The 12251-nt window shown below is 39.5% G+C and overlaps 1 protein-coding gene across 1 annotated transcript in view; it reads left to right on the plus strand.

Annotated features, from left to right (window-relative positions):
• Window positions 1-12251, plus strand: part of FTO (FTO alpha-ketoglutarate dependent dioxygenase) — a 389618-nt gene that overhangs the window by 140113 nt on the left and 237254 nt on the right. Inside the window, exon 4 of the mRNA XM_043599212.1 lies at window positions 2362-2505. Within this exon, the coding sequence (XP_043455147.1) occupies window positions 2362-2505 (144 nt within the window). The remainder of the gene's footprint in view (window positions 1-2361; window positions 2506-12251) is intronic.

The raw sequence follows: 12251 nt of genomic DNA on the forward strand, positions 1-12251 counted from the left end.
TCAAGTGCCCGGGTCAGTGCCTCATGTATAGTAAGTGCTCAATAAATATTTCTTAAATGAACTTTTATACGTTTTTACATAGGGCCATCCCTGCAGGACTGTTCATGTAGGCAGATTATATTCCTTGCCTTTCACTTCGTTTATGTGTTTCTCCCCTCCTGGACCCCAGCCACGTGGTTTTCCCAGCCACATGTAAAAATAAGTCTTGAGTATCCTTCTAGAAATATTACCTGTACATGTATACACACGTGTGTGTATGTGTCTGTACTTTACACAAACTGTGGTCTGTCAGTTTTCTTTCCCTTAAAAATATATCACATAGTTCTGTGTCAGTGCATAGTCATTTTACTCTTAGTGGCTACAGAATATTTTATTGCCTGGACATTTCATAATTCATTTAACCAGTAACTTATTGATGGATATTTGGGTTATTTCTGATCTTTGGCTTTTCTAAATGGTGGTACAGTGCGCATCCTTGCTCTAAAGTCATTTTGCAGCCTTTGCAGGTAGGAATTTGAGGATACATTTCTGAAAGTGGAGTTGCGGAATTCCTAGAAGTTCAAAGTGTTGAAGCATTTGTAATTTTGATGAGGATTGCCAGATTTTTCTCTACAGAGAGTGTGAATATGCCATTTTGCTATACTCTTACTGATACCATATTTTATCAAAGTGTTTGATCTTTTCTGATCTGATTAAGTTACCAAATATCTGTTGTGGCTTTAATTTGCATTTCTCTTATATGAGTAAGTTTGTACATCTCTTAAATGTGTACACACTTACTTCTTTTTACGTGTTCTGTCTCCATAACTTTGGTCTGTTTTTCTGTTTGATTATTGATCTTTATCTTATTGATGTGCAGGAGCTCTTTGTGCATTAAAAAAATTCCCTGGCTATGCTTGCTTGTTTATATTTCCATGTGATTTGTCGAATCAGCTTGTCTAGTTACCAGCGCCACTTAACTAAAAATCAGTCCTGTTGGTATTTCTATTAGGTTTGTGTTATAGACGAATTTAGGGAGAACGGACATTCCCATGGTGTTCAGTTTTATTTCCCCAGAACATAATAACATCTTTACATTTGTTTAAATTTTCTTTTGTGTCCTTCAATAATATTTTAAAGTTTTTTTTTTCTTATAGACAGTATACACATTTAAGAATCTTGCTGGATGTTTTAATATGCACACATTTGTAACTAGCGTTTTTCTTAATTTGACTATCACTGGGGATATATGTTTCCTGGTTGATTTGCACACAAATAATAACATTATTTGTAAAAATGCACTTTTTCTTCTAAAAAAATCTTTCACTTCTTTGTTTTCTTTTGGTCTAATTAGGGCTCCTCTGTTAGGCAACTCCAGAGAGCACCCTTGTGTTGGTCATTCCTTCCAAAATAGTGATGAGTTATTGTGCTGACAAAGGACATTGTTTCCTAATTCTTAACTTTGGGAATATTTTTAATGTTTCCCTATTAATATATGATGCCGGCTTTGATTGAGAGAGGTCTGTATTTATCGTGTTAAGGAACTGGCCACTCATTATTTTATTGATATTTTGGTTTTGAAAGGATGTGTTTTATTGAACACTTTGTGTGTGTCTGGTGACTCTTTGTTTTCACCTATGAATATGGTAAATTTTAAGTATAACACTTTGCATATTGAGCTATCCTTGTATTCCTGTGATAAGTTCAATTTGGTCATGGAATGTTATTCTTTTAATATGCTGCTAGATTTCATCCTATTTCCCTATATTTAGGAGTTGTGCATTGGTTCTCAGATGCGAGATCTGTGTGTGTATGTATGTGTGTGTATGTGTTTTCTTTTTGGGTTTTGATACATATTATCCTATCTTCACGAAAAGAATTCAGAAACTTTTCTTTTTCTATGCTCTTAAACAATTTAAAGTATATTGAAATAACCCATTCCTTCCTTGTTTGGTAGAATTCTTTGAAATTCTTGACACATATGTTTTCCTAAGAGATAGTTCTCTGACTTTGTACCTTTTATGGTTTTGTTAACTTTTCGACCCCTTCTGGGGTCGGTTTTGGTAGTTAAAATCTTCCTTAAAATCTATCCGTTTAATCCACATTGTCTAATTTATTTGCATGGAATTAATAAAATAGTCTTTTATTCTCCTTGGTATCTGGGGTTATTCCCTTATCATTTAAAGATATTTTCTGAGTAAAAAATAAAGGACATGTTAAAGATATTGTAAAGAATGTTTTTTTAAGAGACATAAAAGGAGGATATAGTTCACTTCCTATGCATATTTTATTAAAACTGAATTATTCCTGAGATCACATTTTAAAGCCCAGAAGTTGAGATGAAACATTTCCTTCCTGATCCCTCTCTTCTCTTTTTGACAGGCCCTGAAGAGGAGAGTGAGGATGATCCCCAGCTTGAAGGCAGAGATCCTGATACTTGGCATGTTGGTTTTAAGATCTCGTGGGACATAGAGACACCTGGTCTGGCAATACCCCTTCACCAAGGAGACTGCTATTTTATGCTTGGTAATTAGGAGGGTCAAAACTATATTGATGCTCTGGTGTCTAAATTTTAGACTGTTGGCTACCTATTTTGAATGTGTCTTTTGGAATAAGCTTTGCAGGTATTTTATAGTGATAATGAATCTTCTACATGTAACTAGTTTTTTTTCTGTTTGTTTTTATTTCCTTATTCTGTTTTAGCTATCGCTCATTTTTAAAAGCTGCTTTTTTTTTTTTTTTTTTCCCTCCTCCCATTCTGATTGTTTTTGGAGTTTCCCAAATGTGCTAAAACAGTTTTCAGGACTTGCCCTGAGTTACTCCATCATCCAAATCAACTTATCAGTGTGAAGTATTCAAATGATTTCCCTCTCCACACTGGGAGTGGAGGCTACTTAAAATGATTTCCCTGTCTGTATAAGTTCTTAGTGAAAGTTTTTTTTCTAGTTCTGAATTTAGTTTCTTCTCAGGAGGAGCTGACCTGACAACGTGGCCTTTCTGTGCACTTGTCTTTGAGTTCTTTGGGGGGGCAGCATCTCAGGCTTAGGCTAACCAGAGAAGCTGCAGGATTTGAGGAGCTTTTGTTCTCGGTTTTTTGGTTTTTTTGGGGGGGATTTTCTGCTTGTCTTCCAATGCGTTGCATGTAAACTGTATCCTTCTATACTCACAAAGCTTCCCTGGGTTTATTCTGTCACTGGCTTTAGCTCCTGATTATCCAAGGTTTATCTCACTCTTACCTGCCTGCGGGAATCTACTCATGTATTGACTTTAGAGCTGGGGAGCCCCAAGGCTCAAAGCCGGTATTTATGATATGAGTTGCTTCTCAATCAAGTGAGTATTTATAGAGGGCCCGTGATGTCCTCCATGCTGTGTAAGGTTCTGGAGGAGATGCTGGAAATAGGTAAAACTTGGTCCTTGCCTTCTGGAAATTCAGAGTTTGGATTAGCTCTTTAGGGCATTACCTCATTAAGCATTCTCCAAATTTCAGGCATCTACACATCAACTTGAAGATTCTTGCCATATCCCTGTGCTACCTGTACTGTTACTTATGTAATATTTTTCTCTCAATAGGCTCACTTTCTTTGTTTCACTGAGATGGGTTCATTTTAGAAGGAGATTCTCTATCACTATCTTAAGTGGAAGACCAGTATCACTTGGCGTAATTAGAAGAGGTTTATAAATATGGAAAGTAAAACAGTATTAAGTGCCTGCTGCCTTTGGTTGCTGCAGATCCTGAATCTGAGTCCTGTTCTGTCTTCATGAAAAAGGGACACGTGTAACTGTTAGAAACGTGTTAACTGTACAATGGTACCAATCTGGGACTTTCTCCTTGTCAGCAGCAAGATGGGAAGGTCATTACGTAGAGAATGACTTTCCCGTGGTGCGTGATTTGCTGGTGCTTAATGCTGTGTCCCTTCACCTCTTCTCATGGGGTGATTCCCACATTTGCCCAACACTGATCGAAGTAAGCCCTAAATCTCTTCCCTGCCGTTTGCATGCTGCTTTATAATTTACAAATCAGTTTCATTTAAGAGTCTCAATCAGTCTCCGAACAAGTTTATGAGGGAGATCGTATAGAGATTGTTCTTTCCTTAAGTATTGGCCTAATGTCGCTGGGTTGATAAAAGGTACCAGGATAGTTTGCAGGTTGCATATACGGTGCTCTTCCTGCTCTAAAAGGGACTATTTAGTCTCAATCCCAATACACTGAAATCTCTATGTGGGCACATTTTTAGGCTGAAGGTCAGCTCTTACTGAGAGAGCCTCCCCTGCTTGCCTCAGGAACTGAGTTTCTAGTTTGAAGTCTCTGCCCCATCGGCAAGCCTCATTTGTAGGTAACAGATTATTCCTCATTTTTAATGTACAACCCACACATGGGTATTTACCTCGAGTATACATGGGTTTTAATTTCAGCCAATAAACCACTTTCCTCTGGATGCTTTGTTCATGAGTTTCTATTCGCAGTTTGTATCTTTAAAGGAAGTGAGAGTCAGTTGGGGCCGTTTTAAATTGCCATATTAATTTTCTGCATTTAGAAATGGTAAAGATACATTTTAAAAGTTCAGCTAGCTTCCATGTATTTAAGAACAATCTTGTGTGTTCTTTTCTGATTATGAAAGTAAAGTACATGTTCATTGTAGAGAAAAGAAACACTGAAAGGTATGAGCGATAGAAGAATATAAAAATCAGGTTCATTGCTGTTTTCGTATATTCCTTTTCAGTCTCTTTTCTATACATACATGCATCTGGAAAAATAGTAGTATGGGAATGACAGCCACATTTAGTGGGGATTAATGACAGGTCAAGCATTCTTTTAACTGTCTCCGTAGCCCTAAAAAGTAGATGTTAGTTATATAGGACAAGAAATGATTCAGGCTAAATTGATGTAGTGACATAGCCGTGGTTACACAGTTAGTAGGGCGCGTGGATTATAACTTGTCCGTTTATCCCATTTGGGCTCTGACACCCACATGAAGCCCGCCCTCCTCTCCCTCCTCACTGACCCCTGCTCTGGGCTCCTGGGCCCCCCTCTTGCTCCCTCATCACAACGCCTATGCTTCACCTAAAGGCTTTAGGACTAGATTGTTCAGGAAGCAAAGAGAAGATGATGACAAGGGTGTTCTGGGTGCTTCCTCCTTTTCCTTTTCTTTGTAAAGTTCTGTTTCTCTTGCCCGGAAATAGATTATAATGAAAATATTAAGTAATTACATTGCCCCCTTTACCTATATGTTGTAATGAATATACATTTCAAATATACGTTTGTCCCTTTAGCTATTGTAGGTGATAAACAGAAGTGAGTGTTATTATTTTATTTGTTTATTTTTATTTAAAAACATTTTTTTTAATGTTTATTTATTTTTGAGACAGAGAGAGACAGAGCATGAACGGGGGAGGGTCAGAGAGAGGGAGACACAGAATCCGAAGCAGGCTACAGGCTGTCAGCACAGAGCCCGACGCGGGGCTCGAACTCACGGACCACGAGATCGTGACCTGAGCCGAAGTGGGACGCTCAACCGACTGAGCCACCCAGGCGCCCCATGTGTTATTATTTTATAGGAGCTGATGCCCAAGACATAGTATCTATTCCTGATTTCCCGACTCCTGCCTTTAGCTCTAGGCGAAGTAGCTGGTACCCTATGAACCTGGGCCAGCCACAGCACCACGTACCCAAAGCGCACCGTTAGAATATATTCATGTAGAATCCACTTATTCCTTATTATTTATCATTACTCAGGCAAATTCTTATTGTCTTGATTAAGAACGCATGTTCAGAATTTTCTACAAATGAACGTTCCCCCGCTGCCTCTTAGGCAGCATAAAACAAAACTAAAAGCAGCCACGGCCTCTTGCTACCTTTTCTCTTCACTTTTTAAAATCCAAATCCTATACGGAGCCCTGCCGAGGGACCTCAGCCCTGTGCCGATATCTGAAATCTGAACTTCATAGCACTTATGAAAAGGAAACAGTTTAGCTCAATTTATAATAATATATTGGTCTGCAGAGGAAGTGCAGACTGAACCCTGCTGTCTCAAGCAAATACTCCAGGGGTGTCTGATGGGGAACGTGTCGGGTGCCTGTAATAAATCCACCGCCTGTGGAAGTGAGTGAAGGCCCTGCTGGCAGTGCCTGAGGACACGCTTAACTGGGGTTGTCACGGTTTACTTTTAAATTGGAATCTTTGCCCTAATCTCAGAGTTAGACATGACCAGATTTGCAAACAGATTTACAATTTTCACTAATTTTCCAACCAGGACTTCAAAACACACTTAGAGGGGGGACAAAAAAAACACACTCTGGTCTTTCTCAGGGTAGGATGATTTACTTTGCCACAGATGTTTTCCATAGACTGAATGTAACCAGGGCGTTAGGGACTTAAAAGTGGCTCGGAGACAAACTGCGGGTTTGTTTTTTGTAGAAAAGATTATACAGTTCAAGGGACATCAACCAAATTATGTTCATTAACCAGGAGCCGGGTGTGGAGATGGGATGTTTCGGGACAAAGGTGAGGGTGCTGGGTAAACATTTGGGGCAGACCTCCTCCCCTGCCCAACCCTTCATTTATCCTTTTGTTTTTTACATGTTACGACTCATGACTCTGTTCTGTCTGGTCTCTTTATTTTTGTTTCCTTCAATCCAAACTCAATTTCATTTTCAAATAGCTATCTCCAGGCTTCAGTTACCAAGTCAAATTTCCATGGCGAAAAAAAAGAGAGAGAGAGAGAGAGAGAGAGAGAGAGAGAGAGAGAGAGAGAAAGCAACGTCCGTTGAAATGCACGCTGTTTCTTTTTCGTTTTTCTTTTTGGTTTTGCTTTACTTCACCAACAGTGTAGGGTAGAAATGATGAAAAGGCCATTTCCTGTCAGGTGACCAGGTTCCAAACTCACTGCGGTGACTATTGACTCTGCCTTGTTAGTGTTTGTCTGAGTCTCTGCCTCCCTGGGAAACTAGGGCTTCGTGGTACCTGCTTCTCAGGGCCGGTGGGAGGCCAAAGAAGAAAGTGCTTTGTATGTGGGGGCCAACCAAGATTGGGAGCCGGGCCCTTGCGTTCCAGGAGAACCAGTGAGGCGGGCGGGTGACAGAAGAGCACAGAATGTTGTGTTCTTACCCTGCTTCAGGCCCCGAGTTTTGCTAGCTTCGTACCTCCCTGTCCCATACCTATCTTTGCACATAAAGGACCTGCAAGATGGGGACAGCTCACCAATTGACTCTTGAGGGGGAGAAGAGTTGCCGTCTGGTCAGGGTCGAATCGGAGCTCTGTGGGAACCACGCTCTTGCCGTGGTTGAGGGCCAAGTTTACCTGTAGAGCCTGGTCAGTGGTGTTTGCCAGATCAGGTTCACCTTCTTTAAAATACCTCTGGCTTGGTATTTCACAGAGCACTGTGAACATCTGATGTGGTCTAACCCGAAAATGTACCATGCTTCTATTTTGGGCGTCAACATGAGCACTCCAGTTGGAGTCTGTCGCTTCTAGCCTTCTAGAACAGAGGCTTCTAGGAGTTTAAAGCATCTTAACTGGGGTTCCTCTGGGATTTAACTTGGAGACTGTGGTATCTTTGTAAATCCTCCAGGTGTCCCTCAGTCCTGCCCCGATTTAGACATTTTATTCAAAGGAAAAGGCTTTTGTTTTTTCTTCCTCTGACCCCATTCCCTTCCTCCCCCAACTCTTGACTGACCAACTGAAGTTAGAAAGTTCCTGTAATTTATGGCTTAATCATAAATTCTAAATAATTATACTTTATTACCTCTCATGGGCCTTGAAATGTAGGTGCTATGTTCTGCTTTCTGCCGAGGCAAGGGAATAATACAGAAAGAGTAATAAATTATAACTTGAGGCTGCAGTCGGTAAGCTTGAGGAATTGCCATTTAAGTGGAAAGTGCTCGAACAGCCAAATGAGCACCTGTCATGTTTGTTTTCACTTTGAAAAGTAGAAACATGACAGTATAGTTTCAACTGCTCATCCAATACGAACTCGTGGTGTTCTTCTTACCTTCTCAGCAAACTACATTATTTGCCCCTTGCTAGTCATGTTTTTGCAGGATGTATCTGTCCTCCTGAAACTTTCACTCTAAACCGTGCCCGCAAATGCTGACATTTTCAAACTTGTGCTTTTTGTCTTGATAGCCTGATTCTTTTGTATTCAGCAGAATTAGAGAGAGGGCCACTCTTGTGGAACTTACTCTGTGGATAGGATTCCTGGGTCCTTGAAAGGGTTTGTCTCTCTCTTACACTTTCTTATCATTTCCATTCTTTGTGCTTATTTTCGGTCATTGATGTCTTGAACTTTACCTGAAATGCATGAGCACCTACTGAGGGCCAGGCACTGTGCTAGAGGCTTTGATATATTTTCTTTCTTTCTTATAAGTAAGTCCATCAGGTAGGTAGTCCTCTCTCTCCAATCCCTATTTTTTGCCAGAAAAGAAAATTGACGGGGATTGCCTGCTAATGGGTATGTGGGTTTTGTATTTTTTTTAGGAGTCTGAAAATGCTTTAAAATTCATTTGTGGTGATGGTGGCACAATCCTCTGAACACACTAAAATACATTGAATCATATGCTTTCAATGAGTGAATTGTTTGGTGTGTGAATTATATGTCAATAAAGCTGTTTTATAAAAAGGAAATAGAGGCGTAAAGAGGCAAAATAGCTTCTTTAAGGTGACGTACCTAGTGAAGCTTGCATTTGAATGCAGGTTTTTCTTTTATTTCTTAAAAACATTTTTTTAATGTTTATTTATTTTTGAGAGAGAGAGAGACAGAGAGAGACAGAGTGTGAGGGAGTGAGGGGCAGAGAGAAAGGGAGACACAGAATCCGAAGCAGGCTCCAGACTCTGAGCTGTCAGCATAGAGCCCGACGTGGGGCTCGGATCCATGCACCGTGAGTTTGTGACCTGAGGTGAAGTTGGACCTACTGAGCCACCCAGATGCCCCTGAATGCAGGTTTTTCTGAGACCAAAGCTGTTCTTTCTTCTGCTGAATCATGCAACTCTACTAATTATGTAATCATGGGATCTTTCTTCTTTCAAAATGTGGAAAAAAGTAATTGAACTGATCAATACACATATCTTCTCACTGTAGAGGACTCAAATAGTATGGAATTATATAGACTAAAACTCGGAACTTCTTTTATTTTGCTGTCAGGTCCTTTTGTCGACATTAACGTAAATATAGTTATGCCAATATATTTACATATATATGGCTGCTACTTTATTAAAAAAGCACACAAATGCAACCTTTTTATTCTAGTACTTGCTTTTTTTTTTTTCCTTAATATATCCTGGAGATCTTTCCCTATCAGTACCTCATTCATATTATTATTGTTATTATAAAACAATATAAAACTAGGAAATAAAAATTCAAGCAGTTGAGGATGATCTAAAATGGAATGGAAAGAAAAAAACTCCCTGTCACCTGTCCCCAAATTTCATTTCTTCTTAAAAAATTTTTTTTTGGGGGGCGCCTGGGTGTCTCAGTGGGTTAAGCATCCGACTTCAGCCCGGGTCACGATCTCGCGGTCTGTGCGTTCGAGCCCCGCGTCGGGCTCTGGGCTGATGGCCCAGAGCCTGGAGTCTGCTTCTGATTCTGTCTCCTTCTCTCTCTGCCCCTCCCCCGTTCATGCTCTGTCTCTCTCTGTCTCAAAAATAAATAAAAACGTTAAAAAAAAATTTAAAAAAAATTTTTTTTTTTTTTTTTAAATTTTAGAGAGAGAGAGAGTGCATGCAAGAAGGGGAGGGGCAGAGGGAGAGAAAGAGAAGTTCTTAAGTAGGCTCCACATTCAGCATGGAGCCCAACATGAAGCTCAGTCTCACGACTCTGGGATCATGACCTGAGCAGAAATCAGGAGTTGGACACTCAACTTACTCAGCCACCCGGATGTTTCCCCCAAGTTCCATTTCTTAAAAGTGACCACTTTTTAGCATATTTGCATTTTATTCTTTAAGTGATTACCTCCTTCACTTTTATTTTATTTATTTATTTATGTATTTTATTTAAAAAAATTTTTTTTAAATGTTTATTTTTGAAGGAGAGAGAGAGAGAGACACAGTGTGCGGGGGGGCGGGGGGGGGGCAGACAGAGAGGGAGACACAGAATCCGAAGCAGGCTCCAGGCCGTCAGCACAGAGCCCGCTGCAGGGCTTGAACCCACAAACCATGAGATCATGACCTGAGCCAAAGTCGGACGCTCAACCGACTGAGCCACCCAGGCGCCCTACCTCCTTAACTTTTAAACACTTGCTTAATACTTCTCTCTCTTCATCCAGCAAATTGAGGCACTGGCTGTCCCTCCATTAAGAAAAATGTGAAGAAAAAAGAAAAATGGGGAAGTGGCTTTCTTAAACTCCCTCACTCTGCTGAGTTTTATTACATAGCATTTACGTGTGTGTGTGTGTGTGTGCGTGTGTGTGTGTGTTTGTAGTTGATTACCTTATAACCAATATGTAGATACACTCTTGACTTTTAGAATGTAAAATGGGGGGTGTAAGTTCCCTTTGAGCCATATCATTACTCTGACATCATTAAGGTTTATATCGTTTACACACTAATCTATAATTTTGATAAGATGACTATGCTTTCTGTGTACACTGAATCTGAAATGTGAAAGCCGGTACATACCAGTGCTTATGTGTCCCTTATTGTAGAATCAAATAAAGTGACTGGGTCCCGTAAATAGAATGTGGAGTCCACAGCAATCCCTGACGTTGTTCCATTGAAAGGGAATGTTACAAATGTCAGGTCAAGATTTTATACTTCATCAAAGACCCAGAATTGTGCTCCATTTTAGCCTACTTTGTATTTGAACCATGGCTTTCTCGTGTGGCTCTCACTCTCCCCCTGGAATTCACACTTGCCTTTCCTGATTCTTATTGAAAGAATAACCATGCCATAGTGCTGTCTCCGTGTCACTTGATGTTTTGTCTTACTACCAATTTCATGTTTTGATAAATACTGACTTCTTCCAGTCATCATACTGAGATTTCTCCTCCTTGCAGTCCTTTGCTATTCCATTTTTAAAAATCTGGATCTTAAGTCTTTCTCTTACTTGGAATTTTCTAAAAATGTCTTCTATCTACCCTCTTTCAGGTTTCTAAAAATGTGTAACCTCTGTGTCACCTAACACAGTACTGTGAACATGGTAGGTGCTTTAATAAAGTAATTATTGAGTTAATGAGTGAATGAATAAACCAAGGATTGGTTCCTCCACCTCTACCCCATTTCATGGCAACCATGGGCAAAAGGAAATATATAATCTGTCCTAGAAAACTCCTGATTGGAAAGTTTTTGAAGCCCCTCCCCAAAATAGGTGGCCATTCATTTAATACTTGGGGATCTCCAAGAGATAGCTTTTAGAATCTTCCATGGTAGTCCATTCCTTCGGTGACCCACGCTTTGCTTTCTAATATCTAGTCCAAGTGACCATGTGATATCACAGAATTGTCCAAATTGATGCAGTGTTCAAATCAATTTGTACATTCTCTTCCAGATCTTTTATTAAAAAAAAAAAAAACAAAAACTAGTAAAGACAACAGAAATGTGTTGGTTTCTTTTAAGCTGAGGATAGATGTGTTACTGTGAGTTTTGAGATCCTTGTATTTTTTCATATTTTATGCAGTCAGAGTCATGTTGTGGGTGAATCTGCATCTGGGTTGGTTGGGTGGAATTTTTCCTTTTGGTTGGCAGTCTTAATATGCCTTCTTTTGCTCTCTGTCTATATAACATAACTCCTAAAAGCATGAACTGTGGGAAAAAATTTTCAGACTTTTAATTTGATTGCATATCCTATGTGCATTCTTTGCCACTTCTGTAAAGATAGAAAGAATAGCCATAGAGGAAGTTTTTTAAAAATGTTTTTAATTTAAAATTTTAATTTTTAATTCGATTCTTGTTACAGGTTTCAGTTCAGGATCAGCCTAGGAATAAGTTTCACTTTCCTAAAAACAGTCAGTCCCTGAAGCAGATTTCTTCCATGATGGGATGTTTTCATTAAACCCTTCCTGTGCAATTATTCTTCTATCCATAAATATTTAAAATTTCAAAAAAGATCTAAATTATAGTCCTCAGTCAAATCATTGTCCTAAAATTCTCCCTTAAAATTGGTTTTGGCCCAAACATTTTTCCTTTTCTTTGTTCACACTGTTCCCTCCACCTTGTGTTTTTCTCTCCATCTATGTATATGTATAACACTTATTTAGGATGATGTTAAAAACTTAATACCACAATGGCAGGGGCACCGACCAATCAGTGTGGATGCCATAATTCTTTTTTCCCTCTGGACTAT

The sequence above is a fragment of the Prionailurus bengalensis genome, chromosome E2 (assembly GCF_016509475.1).
Source record: "Prionailurus bengalensis isolate Pbe53 chromosome E2, Fcat_Pben_1.1_paternal_pri, whole genome shotgun sequence".
Classification (NCBI taxonomy): Eukaryota; Metazoa; Chordata; class Mammalia; order Carnivora; family Felidae; genus Prionailurus; species Prionailurus bengalensis.